The following is a 22,852-nucleotide window of genomic DNA, read 5'->3' as shown; positions in this document are numbered from 1 at the left end:
AGCGTTTTACATTTGCATTTTCTTCTGTGAAACAACCAGGATTTTTAAAATCTAGTGAGACAGAAAGCAATTTATAACAATGTAGATAGCTTAAATTAAGGTTAATTGGTAGTGGAATACATTTAACTGATCATCATTTACCTTTTATGTTTTGTTTTCCTAGCATTATAAAGATCAATCCTCAAGAGAATGATATGTTCTTTGATGTTATTGCTATTGTTGATCCATTGACAAGAAAAGGACAGATGATGGCACAGTTATTGATTGTAAGATATCGTTTTTGTTATACATTTACATATACCATATTACATAGTATTTTTTAAAATTATATAATTAATCTTTTTAAGTCTGTTTTCAGCTATAATTAAATATTTGTGCTCTTGATTCTATTCTATACAACATTTTAAATAGGTTGTCTTATTTAAATGTATAAAATGAAATGATATGCCCTGACCGGTTTGGCTCAGTGGATACAGCGTCAGCCTGCAGACTGAAAGGTCCCCGGTTTGATTCCAGTCAAGGGCATGTACCTTGGTTGCGGGCACATCCCCAATAGGGGGTGTGCAGGAGGCAGCTGATTGATGTTGCTCTCTCATCGATGTTTCTAACTCTCTATCCCTCTCCCTTCCTCTCTGTAAAAAAAATCAATAAAATATATTTTTTTTAAAAAATGAAATGATAGAGCTGTATATGGGGTATTATGGCAGTACCATAGTTAGGTGTTGCTCTGGACTTAATTGTTGAACACCCCCCCCCCCAAAAAAAAAAAAATTTCAGGTGTTGAAACCCTAACCCACAATGTGACTGTATTTTGAAATAGGGCCTTAGAGGCAGTTGAGGTTAAATGAGGTCTTATAGGCTGGGCCCTAATATACTAGGATTGATAGCCTCATAAGAAGAGATCTCTGTCTCCTCACTGGCGAAAAGAAGAGTCCATGTGAGCATAATGCAACATGGCAGCAGCCTACAAGCCAGGAAGAAAGCTCTCACCACAAACCACACTGTCCAGCACCTTACTCTAAAATAAATACCTGCTGTTAGGCCACCCAGTGTATGGTATTTTGTTATGGCAGCCGAGCTAACTTCCTGTCTTCAAGTGTGAAGATTGGCTTCTGAAGAAGCTGATGCCTAAGCTTGATTAGGTGAAGTTAAAGTATAGTAACATTACCAAACAGGTGATGCTAAGGGAAGAGGGAATGTGAAGGTTGTATTCAGTAGGTTTGGCCACTGTAACAGTACCTTCAGGACTGAATTTTAATTCTCTCATCTCACAGTCCAAGTATAAGCCTCTTAAGTTGCTAAGGCAGCTCCATAGTCGAGGGACTCAGGCACATACTGACTGGTTTTTCAGTCGTCTACATGAAGCAGCTTCTATCTAGAAGTCTAAAGTGAAGTTCCTAACATCATCTCTGTATTTCTGCCAGCAGGAGGGGAGAATAAGGACACAACCCCAAAGTTGGCCATATTCCATCCAGTCACATTTCACTGACCAGAATATAGGCAGCCGTCCTCTGGGTACACCTATTCAAAAGGGAGGGTGGGGACTCTGCATCCATCTAAAATTCTTTCACTAAGGAAGTAGGCGGTAGTGAATATTAGGAGACCACTAGCAGACTCTGAAAGGACATTATAGGCTTATCATTTGAACAATTTTAAGGTTCAGATTTTGATTAAGGTTTCAGTAAATTTCAATAAAGTAGTTCCATTGTCAGGCTATTTTTTTTCTTGGGATGTTCAGAATTTTGGGGGACTCCTATGTAAAATTACTCAGTGCATTTTTAAAAGACACATTGAAAAAAATTATTGGAAGTGGAAACTATTTGTCCTTTAACAGTTGGCTTCACTTTTGGAGATAGGCAAAAGTAATTCGATATTAAGTCTGTTGAAAGATGTAAGTGATCAAGCTGGGTCATACTGGTGTATAGTCTATTGAAACTTAAAAATGCAATTTCTCTCAGAAATTAGTTTGCCCTAACAAACCTGCATTCTTTCTGTTCCATATACCTGTTTTTTTCTTCTCTCTTTAACTTCATCCTTTGTTTTCTACAGTCTTAAAAATTTTCACTGACGTATTGCCTATCTAGAGGTGGTAACTATCAAGATTAATAATTCTCTTACTTCTATGCTCCAGGGAAATGAAAAGAAAGTATTTGATCCATATGTAGCCAAGAACTACCTACATCTCTTATAATGTAGTTGAAATAACAAAGGCTCAGGACCCCCATCATTCTTGTAAGGCCACCACTTTGTATTACAGGTCTAGATATTTATAATTAGTTACTTGTTCTTTAGTACTAAGGAAATTCAGATACCATGAAAGAAAGTCATGTTTGGCACAAGGTAGGCAGCATAACACTTAGGCCAGCAGTTCTCAACCTGTGGGTCGCGACCCCTTTGGCAGATGAACAACCCTTTCATAGGGGTCGCCTAAGACCATCCTGCATATCAGATATTTACATTACGATTCATAACAGTAGCAACATTGCAGTTATGAAGTAGCAATGAAAATAATTTTATGGTTGGGTCACAACATGAGGAACTTTATTTAAAGGGCCAGAAGGTTGAGAACCACTGTCTTAGGCAATGAAATCAGTGGTTTAGACCTCTACCATGACTTACTGTGTGGTCTTAGGCAAATTACTATATATCCCTGTGCCTCAACTATAAAATTAGTTACCTCTGAAGGATGTTCTGGGGAGTAGATGAAATAATGAATATGAAGTGTTAATGTAGTGCTTGGTACATAGTAAATGCTCAATCAATGTTAGTTATTAATACTAATTTATCAAATATGGGGATTTTTTTCTAACAGGTACTTGGAAAGATTATCAACATGAAGTTAAAGTTGTTCATGAACTGTAGGGATAAGCTTTCAGAAGCCCCTTTAAAGAGGTGAGTCTAAGCCAGGGGTGGGCAAACTTTTTGACTCGAGGGCCACAATGGGTTCTTAAACTGGATCGGAGGGCCGGAACAAAAGCATGGATGGAGTGTTTGTGTGAACTAATATAAATTCAAAGTAGACATCATTACATAAAAGGGTACGGTCTTTTTTTTTTTTTAGTTTTATTCATTTCAAACGGACCGGATCCGGCCCCCGGCCGTAGTTTGCCCATGGCTGATCTAAGCGAACATAATTTCATTTCAAAAGATTTGAAAAGACTAAAATGAAAAAAGGACCATTATTACTGAACTTGTTTTATTTGTTTTGTTTTATACCTGTTTTATTTTTCTTCACAGGATGGTTAATTGCAATAGGTCAGAAGATCAGACATAATTTATTAACTTTAAATGATATAAAATTAAAATAACCAGTAAAATTGAACCAATCTAGTGCAGAATTTACAGTCTAACTACAGATTTTTGTTTATCCATGGGTATTTTTGAAAATGTTATTTAGAGATACCTATTTAGAAATAAGTAGGAAATAACAAGTGGGAAGTAGGTTGAATTACACCATTTTTTGTTTACCTATACTTTTAGTACTTTGAGCTAAATTATCAAAATGATCTTTATTATAACATCATAATTATTATTTGGGGGTATTTAGGTATAACTAGTTCCAAGTAATTTTTGAATGATACAGAAAAGGTTGTTTATTGCCGGGGTCCAACCCCAGCAGGTCCAGGGGTTCCCAAAGGTGTGGACGGAGTCGGCGAAGAAGGAATGACATGGAGACAGCGTTCAGTTAATCAGCAGCCTAGCCAGGATCTCTAGCCAGGATCTCCAGCCAAGTTCTGGTCTGGATCTCCAGCAAAGTTCTGTTTCGGATCTCCAGCCAGGTTCTGTATCCATGTTCTCCAGCCAGGTTCAGTCACCAGGTTCTAGTCAGGTTCTCTTGCCAATTTCTGTAGTCAGGTTCAGTCCAGGATCTTTTGCCATGTTCTCTCCAGCGAAGTTCTTCTGTCTCTAGAGAACGTTCTTTGTAGGTTCTGTGCCTAGGTTCTGTCTCTCTAAGTTCTGTGTTCTAAGTTCTGTCTCTTTCTGTCTTGTTACATCTGTGTTTATACCAGTTGATTCAGTCCTATCAATCTCTATTACAAAGGTTAGGGCGTTTCTTATCTCCATTCCTGGGAGTAAAGATTATGTAGCTTAAGCATGATTGTTCGTAGTTAAAGTGATTAATTACCCGCCTGGCACTTAGTTGAGAGGTTTTATTCCCTCCCTAACTTCAGGGGAAAATCCCTACCTGGGGAAACAACCTTTCTCAGAGACCTTGGTTAAAACACATAGTGCCAAGAAGGTGAGCAAACATATTAAGAACAGTATGCCATATATGCCAGGTCCTTTGAAACAGCAAGGATGGACCGGCTCCCGGCAGTTTATTACATGCAAATATTTCTCATTAATACTGTGCTGGTGGATAAAAATTCTGTACTCATGAAGCTAATAGACTTCTCAGTTAGTGGCTAAAATAAGATGAAAGCATTTGTTCATATGTAGAAAGACATGATGAAATTAATTTGAAATACAAAAGATAAATGAGAATTATGAAAACTGAGCATATTCACACAACTATGAGTTAGACAGAGTCTTATTTACTCAGTAGCATATATCAAGAAAAGTAGTGAAATTCCCAGCTCTTTACTTGTAGAGTCAATAGTGTCTCATCCTTCTCAGAGATGATGGAGGTCATGGGCAGGAATTCCCTCCTGCACCATGGCCTTCCTGTGTGGTGGGGGAAGAATGTGCTCTCTCTCCTCTGGTTAAATACTCCCTCTCTGTTTTGATCCCTGCTTTCCCATTTGTTCGAGATCCTTGCTTTATCGCATAGTCCCTTGGTTTTGTATCTTTAACCTCTCTACTAGCCTTTTTCAGTCCAGAGAGTTACTCGGTTTCAAAAACACAAACTGCCCCCTTCACTTCCTCTCCTCTAGAGTTCTGGCTTTTCCTCCCTTCTCCACTCTTTTCTGAATCTCAGCTTCTTTGAAGAGTGGTCACCCCCCTTTCTTCATCTCTCATTCACTGTACCTCCCACTGCAGTTTGGCTTTTACTTCCTTTTATTTAATCACAAAGAAATTGCTATTTGCATTATCCACAGGATACTTTTTACTTGATGACATTTCTGCTGCATTTGACAGTAGCAAGCACTTGTTTTGTCCCTCTGCTTCATGACTGTCTCTCCCGTGTCTGCTCTCCCCCTCTCCTTTTCTGACTCTGCCTTCCTGCAGTAAGCAGCTTCAGACATGGCTGCCAGGGACCACTACCTCCTGGGATCCCCACTCTGTAGATTCTCCTTGAGAGAGGACCGCACCAAATGATTCGCTTCTAACAAGCCGAATATGGTGAAAGGGATGAAATGTGCCGTCTGCAATTAGGTTGTACAAGACTGACTTTTGTCCTGCTGGCATTCTCTCTTGTTCTTGTGTGCTTCTCTGACGAAGATGCTGGAGATGACCTTGTGGAAGGAACTGAGGGCGGTCTCCAGCCAACCGCTAGTGAGGCACTGCAGCCCTCATTCCAGCGGTTTTGAGGGACCGCCAGAGCCTGGAGGTGGATCCTTCCCCCTTCAAGCCTTGAGATAACTACAGCATAGCTGACACCTTGACTCCAGTCCAAAATAGTGGAAGTCACTATTCTTAGTAATATAACTAATTTTTATTATGTGTGATATTGGGGGATAAGGCCAAAATACATTAAGACTCTAAGTCTGTTAATAAGCAACTGCTTTCATCTCAATCCTGTTTGTTTTTAATTGAAATATTATAATTGGTTACCAGGGTTTCCGCTTGAATTTTACTTAGTTTCTGGTTATTGCTCTTCATATTATTAATGGTACTAAGAGCTAATATAATGACTGAAAAATAGACCATGGTCAAATTTGAAGAAGGATCAGTGAGTGAATACAGGTCATTAACTTCTAGAACCTGCATAAATCAATATCTTAAGAAATGTTCATTAAGAAATAATTAACAAGGGTGTGTGTGTGTCTGTGAGTGTGTATACATACATACAATCTTACAAAAGGTATTAGTGTAAACAAAATAATTACCATTTACAAGCATTATCTCTTCTGAAATATAGTGTGGTTTTAGTCTTTTTAATTTAAGGTTTTCTTGTCATATTTTTAAACCATTTTCAGTTTTAAAATATTTTAGCTAGAGGAAATCTCAATTTGGGTCAAAGTATGTTGTTTTATTTTTTTATGTTCTATCGACAGTTTTTACCGATTTGTTCTGGAACCAGAACTGACATTGGTGACTAATGACCTTATTGAACCAGTAGCAAAATTCTTGGATATCCCTGAATCACCCCTTCTAACCCTCAACATGATTACTCCTGAAGGCTGGCTGGTTGAAACAGTACACAGCAACTGTGACCTTGATAATATCCACTTAAAGGACGTAAGTTATCATGTAAACTTATATAAAGAGGAAAAAGATAAATTCTTATCAGCTACTAAGTGTAGCAAGTGAGTGATCATACACTGGTTGCTCACCAAAATGTTTTTATGATTCTAGGTCCTGACCCAGTCTTCCCTTGGATATTTTAGTTTCCCTAACTTCCAAATTCTGCCTCTGTGGTCTTCTGGGTTTCTAGTTGTTTTCACCATGTTAGTTGCTTCAGACTCCTGGTACACAATGCTGTTCTAAGATGAGCAATGTAGAAAATACGGAGATGGAAGCAGGACAACATAGGACAATACCACTATGTCCCTATTTGCCCTTCGGGTTTTGTTTTTATTTTTATTTTATTTTATATTTTTAATAAAATATGTTCTCAGAAAAGGAGGGGGAGAGGGGAAGAGAGAGAGACAAAAGAGAGAGAGAAACGTTAACACGTTGCCTTCCATATGCACCCCTACTGGGGATCAAACCTACAACCTGGGTTGTGTCCTGACTGGGAATTGAGCCACACTGACCAGGGCCAGGTTTTGTGTTTAACTCAGAAAGGAAGTTTCATCTGAAACCCTTTTTGCCCCACAGATCATAGCTAGAGAAGGCAGTGCTAATGAGATAAGAGTAAAAAGCCTCATGTACCGTAGGCTGTGTGCATTGCTTCTTATCACCTTTAGTGTGATCCTTGTCCAGTAAGTGACCAGACTTCTTTTCCCTTCCTGTTGTCGTTTAGCCCACAGCACACAAAAAGTGAGAAGACGGTTTAAAAAAAACACTGAGCCTTTCAAACATTCCATTCAAAATGGGAAAGGGATTCAGACACTACAAAAGCAGAAACATTCAGGGGAGTTTACATAGAGAACAGGTATCCAGAAACTGGAGAGAAAATACTTCTTTCTGATTATCCTCTTGCCTGGTTCTGCACACCTCTGACCTGTTTCCAACAGGTCCTTAGAATGTAGCCATTGCTTTGACCTAGGCATAAACATTCAACCTCTTATAATTTGGTTATGATTGTCCATCAGATTTACTGCTCATGCTTCTTGTGTGTTGTCCTTTGCCTAAAGATTTTCCTTTAGGCAAATTTCTTCTGATCCACTCATGAATAGATTCTGTGGGAACCTAAGTTACTTCCCTGGAACATGTATTCACCAATACCCCCAATTTTACCTGCCCAGAGAAGAACCTGAACTCAGTCATAGCAATTATCTGAAGTCAGTCCTTCAAATCTAGGGAAAGAATTGAAGGACAGGTAAGTAGTAAAATTCATGAGGGAAAACTGAGAAATGAGCTTGGCAAGAAGTAAAAAAAAAAAAATTCATATAAGGCTTTTATTATGCTTTCAATTCTTGATAATAGGAACTAATTTAACTTAATTTAACTTAAATCACCTTTATGCAATTATTAGGAAACTTAAGATAGCTACTAAGAAACCTCTTTGAAAATAAATTGGCTGTTTTTGATGTTAGGGTTTTTAATAAGTCAAAAGAATTGTTATCTGTTATACAAATATATAGAGATAAGAGACATTTTCACATTAATATCCTATATAGTAAAAGGCTAATATGCAAATTGTCCCCTCAGGAGTTCGACCAACCGTGAGTTCAACCACTCACTATGACATGCTCTGACCAGCTGACCACCAGGAAGCAGCATGGGATGAAGGAAGGCCCCGGACAGCAGCTGGCAGCCGGGGGAAGGGAGGCCCCTGCTGGCAGCCGCTAGGGACCCTACCCATGCGTGAATTTCATGCACTGGGCCTCTAATATATATTATAAATAGAAAATACTATTAGTCACAGATTGATAGAATATATTTGGACTTTGCCCTAATGTTTAATTCATACTGAAAAAAAAAGCCCAGCCAGCATGGCTCAGTGGTTGAGCATCAACCTAATGGTTCTATTTCAGGTCAGGGCACATGCCCAGGTTGCAGGCTCAATCCCCAGTGTGGGACATGCAATGGAGGTAGCTGATTAATGATTCTCTCTGATCATTGATGTTTCTATCTCTCTCTCCCTCTCCCTTCCTCTCTGAAATCAATTAAAATACATTTTTTAAAAAAGCTTTCCTTCATGCCGAAACCGGTTTGGCCCAGTGGATAGAGGTCGGCCTGCGGACTGAAGGGTCCCGGGTTCGATTCCGGTCAAGGGCATGTACCAGGGTTGCGGACACATCCCCAGTAGGAGATGTGCAGAAGGCAGCTGATCGATGTTTCTCTCTCATCGATGTTTCTAGTTCTCTATCTCTCTCCCTTCCTGTCTGTAAAAAATCAATAAAATATATTTAAAAAAAAAAAGCTTTCCTTCATAATCACTTTGGGCCACATTTTTCTTGTCTGTGAAATTAAGAGTTGAACTAGATGATCTCTACAATATTCTCATAGTCTGAGACTATCCCATGAAAATCTTTCCATATAGACTAAATGAATGCTATAAGAGCTGTGGACACAGGTTAATAAAGTATATGAAGTTCATCACTTAGAATAATATTGAGTCAACCACTAATTCAGAACCCAAGTAAGGGCCAGCCAGTGTGGCTCGGTGGTTGAGCATCATCGACCCAGGAACCAAGAAGTCACGGTTTAATTCCCACTCAAAGCTCGATCTCCAGTGGGGGGCTTACAGGAGGTAGCCAATCAGTGATGTTTCTCTCTCGTTGTTTCTATCTATCCCTCTCCTTCCTCTCTCTCTAAAAATCAATAAAAAAATTTTTTTAAAAAGAACTCAACTAAGCCTGGCCCAGTGTTGCTCAGTGGTTTGAGTTTCAGCTTATGAATTAGGAGGTCATAGTTTGATTCCCAGTCAGGGCTCATGCCCAGGGTTGCGGGCTCATCCCCAGCAGGGGTTGTGCAGGAGGCAACCAATCAATAATTCTCTCTCATTGATTTTTCTGTCTCTTGCTCTCACTACCTCTCTGAAATTAATAAAATATTTAAAAATAATAATTTAAAAAATAGTAATAATAAAAATTAAAAGAACCCAACTAAGGTTTTTGAAACAAATACTGTTTTCAAATAAGTCACTTATTTCTTGTTCTTAAAAACAATAAAATTATAAGGGCTGGACTCAAGAAAGAAATGTTGTACACAAGTACTATAATTATTTTCTGTGGTAATTACAGGCAAAGAAAAACAAATGTGATAGAGAATATTTTCAAATACTCTGTATCCTAAACACAGTGTTGAAAAATTCATATTGTGAAATAAAATATAAATGCATCAGAGTCTTATCTGCTCCACAAAATTGCTAAACTATATAAAAATCACCATTTTATTTTCATGCTTGGATATTTTTTCATTTGAAGTAGAGAAAAAGCTTTGGTCCTACAATATTTATTGTAGCATTTGCAATAGAGGAAAATCTGGAAATAATTGGAATGACCAGCACTTAAATGATGTTTATAGAAACAGGGATATGTTCCTAGAAAACTATAATAATAAAAGCATAATATGCTAATTAGACTGGACATCCTTCCGGACGAAGCCATGGTGGTGGAGGCCGAGGCAGAGGTCATCGGCCGCCGTGGTGGCAGGGGCCGAAGCAGCCACGTGGCAGCGGGGGCTGAGCTCTTTGCACGAATTTCGTGCATTGGGCCTCTAGTATTTCATGAAAAAGCAGGTTACACTTTCTTAGGAAAAGTTTATGCAAAAAAGAAATAGAAATCAATGATTGAAGTGTTTATGAATGTTTAGTCTGTACGTGATTTCTACTTTTTTCTCTTTTCCACTTGCTTATATTTGCTAAATTTTCTTTTTGAACATAAGTTATTTTTAGTGCAAAACATACATTAATATTTTTAAGTTACAAGAAAGACAAAAGATGGTGATAATTTGGCTTTCTTGCCAAGTCTCGAGAGGGAGCTCTAGGGCAAGAGCAAGCAACAAAACAGATTCTTTAAGGAGTTTTCCATGTAAATCTGTCTGGAAGGGATTTTTGAATGCTACAACTCTGCGACATCCCTCCTGCTTGTGATATGGGCACATATATCATGAGGCTGGAGTAGAGCTGATACCATGGGAAAGGAAGAAAATTTATCATGAGCTTTGGTTTTTAAGAAATTGGTTCAACTGTTAAGTTCACCCATGTAAGAGAAAGACTTGAAGTTGCCCACCCAAAATTCATTGGCTAATATTAAAAGAATCTCATTTAATTATTACAATATTTATATTAGGGGCATTACATATTTTTGGCGTGTTTCCTCCACAGATTGAGAGAACTGTTATAGCAGAATATGAACTAGAGTACCTACTACTTGAAGGACATTGCTTTGACAGAACAACAGAACAACCTCCTCGAGGTCTGCAGTTTACACTCGGCACAAAAAGTCAACCTGTTGCAGTTGATACAATAGTGATGGCCAATCTTGTAAGTTCTATAAAGACTTAATTGATGGTATTATAATTAAGTGTTTTGGTAAAATCATTAAAATTAGATGTTTTGGTAAAATCCTCTGTTTTTCTAATAATAAGATAAAATAATTTTTATCCTGCTGTTGCTGAACAGCTTCCTAAAAAATAAAATTGAAACATTGAATAAGGTAATTAAATAAAACAGATGAAGAGAATCATATTTTCAGAATGTGCATTTACAGGTTATTCCAAAATCTCCTTCCTTGGAATTCATTTGTAGAATTCATTCACCCCACAGTTAATAAACACTTTCTTAGATGATTCATGTATAAACTTTCTTAAACAGTTGTATGTGTGTTTAGTCATATAACTATGATCATATTTTTCTTGCTTAAAAGGGATATTTTCAATTAAAAGCAAACCCAGGTGCTTGGATACTGAAATTACGCCAAGGAAAATCTGAAGATATCTATCAAATAGTTGGGTGAGTTATATAAACCACTTTTACATTTTTATGTGTAAATAAGTTTTTAGTGTGATATAACCAAGATCATCAAAACAACTAAAATGTTCACAAGTACCATCACTATAAAACAACAACAACAAAAACCTGGCATTTGTTCCCAAATTTTTGTTTGTTTTATTTCAAAAAATATAAAAGGTAGGCCTAATGTGTATATCTTGTTCTTTATTCTATCTCCTTTACTTAACTGTTTTCTATACACTTTTTTGTGTGTTTGCATAATTAATATATTTATCATGACAACATAATGTGTGTTATAACTTAGCCATTATCCGTGGATTATGTTCAATTTTTCATTTTAATAATTGGTTACTTTCATAGTAACTTACCTGCTTATCAGTGAGCATAGTGTATAAAGCAGGAATTATCAAACTTTCTCTGTAGGAGCCAACAGAAAATATTTAGAGAAGATATACAGTTGTGAATACACAAAACACGGAATTAATAAAGCTGTTATAAAAATTATAACCTGCATGTCTTTTTCCATACGAGCAACTGTAAACATACTTTTGCCCAAACCTGTATTTATTGAGCACTATTATTATACCAAGAACTGTGCTCAACAAAGATAATATGGGAGTTAAGTTTATTATACTTTTTTTCACTGCCTTTCCCCCTTTCCTTATACTGTGCCTAGCACATAGTATCATTCAACGAATATGCTTAATAATTTATGAATAGGGAGGACAGTTGGGATAAGTTTGTTTGACATTAGGAATGAGATAGTACCTCAAAACAGTTTTGAGGAATTATAGTAACTTACTGCTAGTCATACTACAGACAAAGCATTCCAGGAACAGGAAGGGGTTACATATCTTTCATCTAAAACTCTTAGGGCTATATGTGTTTTAGAATTAGAATTTTTCAGATTTTAGAAAATTAATAAAGTACACATATATTATGCAACATCAGGCAGTATCTAAGAGAGCACTTCATTAAACAAACATTTATGTTGCAAAATGTATGAATATTTACATTAAAAGGATATATAATGACTATAAGAAAAAAATAAAAACAAGCCACAGACTGAGAGAAAAATCTCTGCAAAGCATACATCCGACAAAGAATTTATATATAGAATATATAGAGAACTATCAACAGTAAGAAAACAACCTGAAAAATATGCAGAAGACTTGAATAGACACTTCACCAAAGGAGGCATGGATAGCAAATAAGCACATGAAAAAGGTGCTCAACATCATGAGTTATTAGGAAAATGCACCTTAAATTCACAATGAGATACGGCCACTCATCTATTGGAATGGCTAACTTTAAAAAGACTGACACTACCAAGTGCTGGTAAGGATATGAAGCAACAGGAACTGTCATACACTATTAGTGGGAATGTAAAATAGTACAACCACTTTAGAACAGTTTGGCAGGACCTTAAAAATTTAAATACACACTTAACCCATATGATCTAGGCCAGTGATGGCGAACCTATGACACGCGTGTCAGAGGTGACATGCAAACTTATTTTTTTGGTTGATTTTTCTTTGTTAAATGGCATTTAAGTATATAAAATAAATGTCAAAAATATAAATCTTTGTTTTACTATGGTTGCAAATATCAAAAAATTTCTATATGTAACACGGCACCAGAGTTAAGTTAGGGTTTTTCAAAATGCTGACACACTGAGCTCAAAATGTTCTCCATCACTGATCTAGGCATTGCACTCATAGATATTTACCTAAAACAAAAGGAAATATATGTTTATACAAAGACATACAATAATATTCATAGCAGCTTTATTTTTAATTGCCAGACACTGAAAACAACTCAAAGGTTAATGCCGAAACCGGTTTGGCTCAGTGGATAGAGCGTCGGCCTGTGGACTGAAAGGTCCCAGGTTCGATTCCGGTCAAGGGCATGTACCTGGGTTGCGGGCATATCCCCAGTAGGAGGTGTGCAGGAGGCAGCTGATCGATGTTTCTCTCATCCATGTTTCTAACTCTCTATCTCTCTCCCTTCCTCTCTGTAAAAAATCAATAAAATATATTTAAAAAAAAAAACAAAAAACAAAAAAGGTTAACAAGTGAAGGAATAATCAAAATGTGGTACATCCATACAATGGAATACTACCCAGCAGTATAACGGATGAACAATTGGTAATACAGTGACATAGATGAATCTCAAAATAATTACACTGAGTTAAAGAAGTGTGGCAAAAAAAAAAAAGCACATGCTGTATGATTTCTTTTATGTATTATAAACCATTAGGTAATACTAACTGTAGAAACAGAAATCAGATCACTGATTGCTTGGAGGGAATGGGGAAGACAGGTAAAAGCAGCGGGACATATTGGAGATAAATAGGAGAAGAAAACACAGATCCTAGCCTTCCACAACATTTCCCAGAGTGACAGTTAATACATTATAAGTACTGTAAAAGAGTGCTATGGTGGTACAGAAAATAAAGCAAAATACACTTAACATTTATACTGATCCTTGTAAAAACCATAGTTTCAAGATATAATTTCAAGAACTGTTCTGTGCTTTGCTCCAACTTCATTGATCTTGTACTGCCAGAAACTTAGTGTTTCTAAAGCTGTCACTACCTGTTTCACCATTGCTTTTTGCAAAGGGAAAGCCCTTTGGAATTGAATAAACTGTGATTCAAACCCCTTTTCTACCCCAGCTATCTGTACAACCGTGTCTGAGTTTCTTTACCACCTGGAGTCTTTCTTTCCTCATCACAAGAGGGAATAATCCTACCTACTTTGTGTAGTCTTGGTAAGGACTAAATGAGATAATCATCATAGAATGCAGTGGCTCACATTGAGTGAATGTTCATTTTCTCCCCCACTCATTCCTTATTATTTCACAAATTGAAATTACATATATTATTGTATATTATGTATATGTATGTTGTGTAATATATATACAATACCTATCTTACATAATGTATATAATATATATTATGCAAAACTAGACATTATTTTGGGTTCTATTTTATCTTCTTTACCATTATTTGCTACTAGAGGCTGGTACACAAAATTTGTGCACTCACTGGGGGTCCGTCAGCCTGGCCTGTGCCCTCTCACTGTCCAGGAGCCCTCAGGGGATGTCTAACTGATGGCTTAGGCAGGAGCGGGACTAAGCCAGCGGTTAGACATCCTTAACGCTGCTGTGGAGGCAGGAGAGGCTCCCACCACCGCCCACACTGACCACCAGAGGGCAGCTCCTGCATTGAGTGTTTGCCCCCTGGTGGTCAGTGTGCGTCATAGCAATGGGTCATCCCACTGTTTGGCTGATTTGCATATTAGCCTTTTATTATATAGGATCATACATAACCTATAAATGGATCATTTAGGGAGAAAATCGCCCTTGGTGTCATTAAGTACCACTAATATATTAGTGATAAACTACTTTTTCTCCTTCACAGACAGCTTTTAGGGATAGAAATAATTTCAAATTTGTATTACTTATAAACAATAAAGCCATAAACTTTTCTTAGTCATAATTTACTTAATTTTAAATATGATTAATGTCACTAAATATCCAGAATGGAAAAAATATAAATAATGCTAGTCTGTAATAAAATTTATTTGAAATTAAAATATCAATAATGAAAAAAAATATCAATAATGAAAAGTAGGTCAATATAAAATATGACAAAAATGGAAAATCTGTTTATTCCAATTGATGATGTCATTCTAATTGTTATTACATTTAGGAAAAATGTTCTTGAAATATGCCCAAAAGCTAGGTAAAATAATATTGGTATGAGTTTCTAAGTCCAGATTTTAAAACAATGGCTAACTATTTTGTTAATTGAAAATTTGACTTTCTGTTTGTTAGGCATAATCCTCACATGTTTACTCTTTATTTCTGTCCATCTTATTGTAATCTTTAACTATAGGCTACCTACCCTGACTCAGTGTCGATTGTCATTTACCTTGAATACAAAAATACTCAAAATTATTCTCTCCTAGAAAATAAAATCTTCAAAATTCTATTAAAATGAGATAAATGCTTCTTAGATTTCCCTAATTAAATTATAGAAAATATCATATACTGTACACATATCTGTGGCTTTCAGTGTACAAAATTATTAGGGTAGACTTTTCACTTGAAATCTTCAGTAATACCTATTGCCAAGTTACTGTTTGTACATAATTTTAGTTTGATAACCTGTGGGAGTGAACTCCTTCTCTTATGCTTACTATAGGATACAGAAGAGATTTCAAACACTTTACTTTCTTTACAGTTCCTTGAGCTGGTTCCTTTGTAAGCTAGTTTACACTCTCTGACCTGGCAGTGGCTATAGCTCAGTTTGTGGAGTACTTTTGTGGGCTCTGAGAAGGTCTCTGTGGCTGTACCTCACTTTCCTTTGATTCCTTGATCTCTGTTGGCACATCTGTTCTAGCGGCTTCTCTAACATCTTCCAACATCAGTCATCCTATGTATACCCACCGCCTATTTTTGTTGAAGTCTCTTCATGTCTCCAGGTTGCCATATTGGCAGAAGCAAGACTACACCACAGTAATAAATAACAAAACATAATCTCTGCCCTGCTTGGCCATGTCTGAAACATGGGAAATACTTACACATCACTTGCCCAGGAGTTCAGGCCAGTCTCAAAGGTGGCAGCACTCTACTGGTTAAAGCAATAAGTAAGTTCTCAAACGCCAGATTCTAGCCCAGACGTGGGCAAACTACGGCCTGCGCCGTTTGAAATGAATAAAACTAAAAAAGAAAAAAAGACCGCACCCTTTTATGTAATGATATTTACTTTGAATTTATATTAGTTCACACAAACACTCCATCCATGCTTTTGTTCCGGCCTTCCGGTCCAGTTTAAGAACCCATTGTGGCCCTCGAGTCAAAAAGTTTGCCCACCCCTGTCTAGCCCATGGTCCATTTTAATGTTTCCATACAGGAGCCAGACTTCTGTGTCTCCCAACTTTAAAAAAATTCATTGCAAAGTGCTTTCATTTTAAAGCATCTATCTGACTAAGTTTAATATTAGAAGGCAATATTCCCCCATGAGGTGTAGTCTGTCAACAGCTCCCAGGGAAGGATTAAACACAGGGAAATGGATTGTTGACTGTAATAAGAAGGAGTGGAGGAGCAAGCCCTCCAGGAGAGCTAGCTTCCAGGAATGGATAACGGAACAAAGCCAAGGAACTGAGGAACTGACCAACCAGAAAGAGCTGATACCTCTTCCAGGATTAGGAAAGTGAGGAAGCACCAAGCTGCTACTTACAGGATGTCAACTGGTTCTTCATACCCAGAAAGCTAAGAGATTGCACACTTAAACATTAATGTAGAAAACTTCTGTCTTCATGACTTTGCTTGCTCAAAGAAACTTAGCCAAGCATTTCCCCTACCTCACTTCTAAATTCCAAATCACAGGCAAATGTGTCTCTCTGTTTAGCAGAATCTAAACCAGGACCATAAAAAAATCTAGGAACAAGAACAACAAAAAGAGTTTTAAGTTTTCTAGCTTCTACAGTATGTGCAAAAAGGTGGAATGGGTGTTGCCAACAATGTCATAATATGCACTATATTTCTACAAATCCTTTTTTCTTTTTTTTTCTTTTTTTTATGTAATGATGTTTACTTTGAATTTATATTAGTTCACACAAACACTCCATCCATGCTTTTGTTCCGGCCCTCCGGTCCAGTTTAAGAACCCATTGTGGCCCTAGAGTAAAAAGTTTGCCCACCCCTGCGCATAGGCTCAAGTTAGTTCACGGGTCCAGAGAGCACCTCGTTTGGGACTGCCTGTCGGCCGACAGCAATCTCGTTAATTCTAAGGTGCACCTCCCTGCAGGGGATCTTACACTGTAGCTTTGGCTGATGTGTCCAGGTCCAGCTGTTTACTGTGGGAGACCTCAGGCCAGCTGTGTGAGCCTCAGTTTCTCCTCCCTTGTAAGCAGAGATAGTCACTGCGCCCACCTCATAAGGTTGTTGCAAAGGTTAACGAGAGAAGCAGAAGCCAGGATGTGGCCATGCTCGAGTCTACAGGTGAACAGAACTGGGCAATGGCACAGATTCTCAAGGGGAGTTTGACCAAGACCCAGGGAGACCAACATCTCTGTTTGCCGGAGGGTGAGGGTCACCCAGGACATAGGGTTTGTGGTGCTAACTAGGATGGCTGGTCATATTCACATGACCTCCTAGCTTTCTGCTCCACAGCTTTCTGTACAAAAAGAAGGCTGGCAGGTGTGTGTGGTGGGTGGAGGGAGGGTTGTGGGAGTGGCCAGGTCCCCCACAGGCCAGCTCAAGGAGTCCCTCAGTTCTCCCAGGAGGTGAATGCAGGGCCCCTGTCCTCTGAGCTGAGCGTGACTCCCGGGAGATGGGCGGGGCTTCGGCTCCTGACCTCCCGCCGGCCCCTCTCCTGTGAGCCTCAGCGCCCCAGGATTTCATGGCAAGTCACAGCAGAGGGGGCTCGCGGGAGGAATGTGGATATTAACCAGGTCGCAGAGGTGTGGCTTGCAAATACTTTCTCCCATTCAGTAGGCTGCCTTTCCAGGCTGCTGTTGCCTTTGATGCGCAGAAGTTTGATGCAGCCCCATTTGTCCATTCTGCCTTTGTTGTGTGGGGGAGACGGCAGGAAGCAAAGGGCCAGGCACCCAACTGCAGGGATCATTTCAGAGGCAGGGCTGCTCACACATAACATGTGAGTCACCCCAAACAGATGTCTCCTGGACGGGAAAGGGTTTGTTCAAGGGCTTGGGCTCCTAAGTCTTATCTTCTTGAGTCTCGGTTTCCTCACCTGTGATGGTCTGGGTCTCCGAGGTGATGGTCCTGGTGGTGGTCTGTGTCTGGGTGGCAGGCACCGTTTCCTCGGAAACAAACTGGATGGTGCTGGGCGCCGCCCCGGTCGTGCTGGTCAGCTGGCAGCCACTCTGCTTGTGAGCTACAAAGGCGTCCAAGTTGTTAAACTGCTGCTTGCAGATGCCACAGATATGGATGTCAGGGGTCAGCTCGACCAGCACCGTTGTGCCCCCAGGAATTTGCACGGAGCCGGGGAAGCTCTCGCCCTCGCTGGTCGCGTTCATGGCCGCAGACGGAGGGTCCCGGCCGGTGCTGGGGTGGGGGGCACTGGTCTACATGGTAGAGGGCTTTTCCTTTATTTTTCCACACCCCCCCGCCTTCCTTCTCCCAACTCCGGCGGCGGGAGGACGGATGTCTACAAATCCTTTTTTCAGATCCTGACAGCCTAAAACTTCTTTTGCTTTTCATAAATATTGATAATAGCATTTTAATTTTCCTTAGAATATTTGAAACAAGCCTTCATCATTATCTTTTACTATTTAGTGTTTTGAATAAGAAATGAGAGGCAGTGTGATTTACTTTACCTCTACAAAATTTGAATGATGTTTATATGTAGAATTCTAGGAAAAATATGAATTTTTTTAAAATAATATTGCTACCTGATATGTCATATATCCTTTCATTTTTAACTAAATGGCTTTTACTGAGATACAATATTCTCAAGTCTCATTGAGAATATAAACTATTTGAATGCTCCCTCTTTTCCTGCTTTAATTTCTTTATCAATAAAGTCCATTTTCTCTGAATGCTTAGCTTGTTTCTTTTGCTTAAGCTACTTACTGTCCTCACGTATCCAGTGAAGTTTAGTTGCCTAGATTTACTACAGAGATCTAATAGTGCAGCAGTGCGGAGCCGAAATGCCTGGGCTGTTTGGATCCATGATCATTGTACCTTCCTTAAATGATGATTGTAACTAGAGTGCTTGAAATAGTGCCTGAAGGGAGTAAGTCTTCATCACTACTACTGCTGCCGCTTGGTGGCAAGGAGGTAATTGCTTTAGATGTTGTTTGAGTTTAGCTGCAGTGTTGTGCTTCCTGGCTCTACTCTGGTCTCAGGGGATGGTGGACTCAATGGCTGAAGTTGCTGATGCCCTTGAGTACTGTTTGGAACCGGAAGCTCTTAAAAGTTTTTATAAAACTTGGCATTTCTACTACATAAATTGAGATACTTCCTATTTTCTAGTGGTAATTGCTGGGCAGGGCAGTGCCTTGTACATTGGTTTAACCACCTCATCTGGTGAATTGGGAATATGTGGGAGTCAAAGGCATGTCTTATTCAACATACTAGTAGTGCTAGGAACCCCCCCCCCCAGGTTTTTATTTTAGAAAAAAATGTTCAAGTGTATAAATCTGACTGAACTTAAAGTATCTACTAAATAATAATAAAATAAAGTCTCTACTAATTTGACATCTGATTGCTTTCCCTCTGAAAAATTTAATTTTATTATAAATGTTCTTACAGTAGCATTTTTCAGTACATAGTATAGTTTTCAAAGCATAATTATTGAGTAAAGCTGTTGATTTACTCAGTTTTGAAATTTAGACAATGAAATCTCATTTAATAAAAGGCTAATATGCAAATAGACTGAACAGTGGAATGACCGGTCGCTATCACATGCACTGACCACTATGGGGCAGACGCTCAATGCAGGGCTGCCCCCTGGTGGTCAGTGCACTCCCACAGGGGGCATGCTGCTCAGCCAGAAGTTGGGCTCACGGGGAGCGGGCCTAAGCTGTCGTTCGGACATCCCCTGAGGACTCCCGGACTAGGAGAGGACGCAGGCTGGGCTGAGGGACTGCCCCCCTCACCCCCAGCCTCTAGTATAATATAAGGTAGAAACATCTAGTATAATATAAAATAGAAACATTCAAGTGATGTAGATGGACATCATAGGCATTTTCAGTCTTATGAGTTTAACAATACACTTCAAATTTTAGTATTTGAAAATGGCTGATAGATACTGAAAAATTGTTAGACAGTGTGGGATTCCTTTGATTATGATTTTTAAATAATGTAAAGTCTAAGAAAAGTTTTATATTTTAATTATCGTTGAAAATATCAGAGATATGAAAGATTTGATTTTTGTGATAATCTTGGTATACAACAGAAAAAATGAACAATAATTTGAGCTTTCTAGTGATTAGGCAATATTAAATTTAGAGAGGTACTTTTATATTGTGTTAATTTGTACTAAGTTAATTGATTAGACAGTTTTGGAAATTGTATTATAGCACATCTTAATTGACTATAGAAATATAAAATATATGTACACAAGTGGTATTAAATTTGTATTATTGTAGAATACATTTATTTCATATATGTCTTTTCATGAACTGATGATAGATATTTACGTTTTCTACTTTTAGGCATGAAGGAACTGACTCTCAATCAGACCTAGGAGATGTCATTGTTGTATTAAACAGCTTCAAAAGCAAAATACTGGAAATACAAGTATGTGAGGCAGAAGCTACTTATAGGCTTTGTTCTTAATATTAAATTTTATCTCTTGTTTTTAATTAATTGATTAATTTTTATTTTACAACTAATTTTTATAATTTTACTACCTAAAGTGTCATATTGGAATTATGGTAATGAAAGGAAGGAAAGGATTAAATTCGTAAAGGAAAGCAGAGAGCTTGAAGATAGAAAAAAAGGAATGATTTTTTTTTTTAAGTTATGATGTGTCTACTATATCTACTGTATCTGTAGCCAGATAATGTTACAAATTAGGCCCTAGAGATGATATCAGGAACACAGGTCAAAAAACTAGCCCTGAAAAAAAAACACATTTCTTTCAAAGAGAGAGAGAATGAGTTTTTAGTGATGGCAGGTTTGGGTTTTTTAGACCATCCCACCTACTTATAACTAGTAAAAATATTGGGTAACTATTTTTTTTTTCCATCCTAATAGCAATGAGGAGCTGACAATAATGAAATAATAAGGAAATACAAAGTTAAAGGGAAAATAAGAGCCTTAGTGAAGTAAGTAAGCATAGAAACTTCTCTTGTCCTGAGAAAGCTATTACCCTGAGAATATTCGCCCATCCTGGTACACTTGAACTATCATTTTGTTTTAATTTGAGGGTGATGGGAACAGAAATTAAAATTCTGGACCCATATAAATTGGGTAATCTATTAGAAGACACTCTTTACAATAAGCTGGCTATACCTTCAGGTAAGTATTAACCATAGTAGATTATTCCACACAGTCTTTTAGCCCAAATTCATATCATCTAATAGTCCAGGGAACTCTGAGCCTTGAATTTGCACTGTAATAGGTCAACATTGATTGATAAGGCCCTACAGATATCTAGCAGAAACATCTGCATATCTCTGGAATAAGATTACTATATCCAAATACACAAGGAAAACCAGCAAAAGCAACAACAGAAAACAGATACACAAATACTCCATATATTAGAATTATTGATACAGACTCTGAAACAACTATGCTTATAATGTTTAAAGAAGTAAAAGACAAGCTTGAAAACAATTGCATGGAACAGGAAACTATAAAAAGTTCATGTCTGATTTTTTTTTTAGTAGAACCTCTAAAACTGAGCAATGCAATTACCAAAATTAAGAATTTAGTGGATGACTTTAACAAGCCTGAAGAGAGAATTAAGTATCACAGATAAACAGGGATATTAATATAGATAGATAGATAGATAGATAGATAGATAGATAGATAGATAGATAGATATAGATACATAGATAGATAAATATAGATATATGGCACAGAGCATAAAAGGTAGAGAATAGAGTGAGTATGTCCTCTGTCTACAATGCAATAGAGTAGAAACCAATATTAGTGATAACTAAGAAATACCCATATGGTTAGAATCTGTACAGTCCAATAACAGGTTATCAAAGCTCTCACCTTTATATATTGCCTTGATTTTAAACTGTAGTTTGCATCCCATATCATAATCTATTCCTATTCACCTGTGTTCTTTATCCTGTGATGTTATACATGTTGCTCACACTCATCTTTAATACTCTTCTCTGATCTTCCACTTTCTTTTTCAATAATAACTTACAGTCTCTCTTTGAATACATTTCCTTTTGGCCATTCCAGATGAAAACCCATAAAACCCAGACCAGCTGCTTAAGATACTGACTTAGCTCAAGCCCTTTAGGACCAACATTTCAGCTAGTTTTATCCTAGCCCTACAAACAGGAGAGAAAATTTATTTGGTGTAAGGGTGGGAAGTACAGTTTCATCTTTGACCATGAAAAATGGTTTAAGTTTTCTTTTCTTTTTTTTTATCTGAATTTTGCACTGTGTGTATTGGTTGTAATTTGACCTGTTGGCCCATAGTAGAGAGCAAATCTAAGTCTTTCACCATAGCCATCAAATCTTTGAGGGTTAACCATTCTATAGCCTAGCCATCTACTTGTTTTTTAGTACAGTTTTATTCCCTCACCATCAATCTCTCAGTATTACACAAAAAGACAGAAAAAAAAGGAAGGAGAAAAGATAAGCAGCATTGAGGATTAGCCCATGAACTTCAGTAGCCCACTAGTAGAAATTCCAGAAAGAAGAAAAAGAGAAAATGGAGGAGGGAAAGTATCCCACAGATAAAGAGATTAAAATGTGTCAAAATGGTCCACAAACTAGGATGAATGAAAAATGTTCCTCCAAAAAGAAAGAGAAAAATGGCCTAGCCCTAGCCCGTTTGACTCAGTGCTTAGAGCGTCAGCCTGCAGACCAAAGGGTCCCGGGTTCGATTCCAGTCAAGGACACGTACATTTGTTGCAGGTTCCTCCCCAGCCCAGGCCCTGGTCAGGGCACGTGCAGGAGGCAACCAATCAATACGTTTCTCTCACATCAATATTTCTCTCTTTCTTTCTCGCT

At 38.0% G+C, this 22,852-nt stretch overlaps 1 protein-coding gene across 1 annotated transcript in view; it reads left to right on the top strand.

The window, feature by feature from the left end:
- UGGT2 (UDP-glucose glycoprotein glucosyltransferase 2) overlaps window positions 1-22,852 on the top strand; it is a 180,331-nt gene that overhangs the window by 125,848 nt on the left and 31,631 nt on the right. Inside the window, exons 25-30 of the mRNA XM_059684977.1 lie at window positions 164-266; window positions 2,813-2,892; window positions 6,159-6,342; window positions 10,544-10,702; window positions 11,085-11,170; window positions 20,362-20,446. Of these exons, the coding sequence (XP_059540960.1) occupies window positions 164-266; window positions 2,813-2,892; window positions 6,159-6,342; window positions 10,544-10,702; window positions 11,085-11,170; window positions 20,362-20,446 (697 nt within the window). The remainder of the gene's footprint in view (window positions 1-163; window positions 267-2,812; window positions 2,893-6,158; window positions 6,343-10,543; window positions 10,703-11,084; window positions 11,171-20,361; window positions 20,447-22,852) is intronic.

This window comes from Myotis daubentonii, chromosome 2 (genome assembly GCF_963259705.1).
Source record: "Myotis daubentonii chromosome 2, mMyoDau2.1, whole genome shotgun sequence".
Taxonomy (NCBI): Eukaryota; Metazoa; Chordata; class Mammalia; order Chiroptera; family Vespertilionidae; genus Myotis; species Myotis daubentonii.
This window is presented reverse-complemented; position numbering and strand designations above follow the sequence as displayed.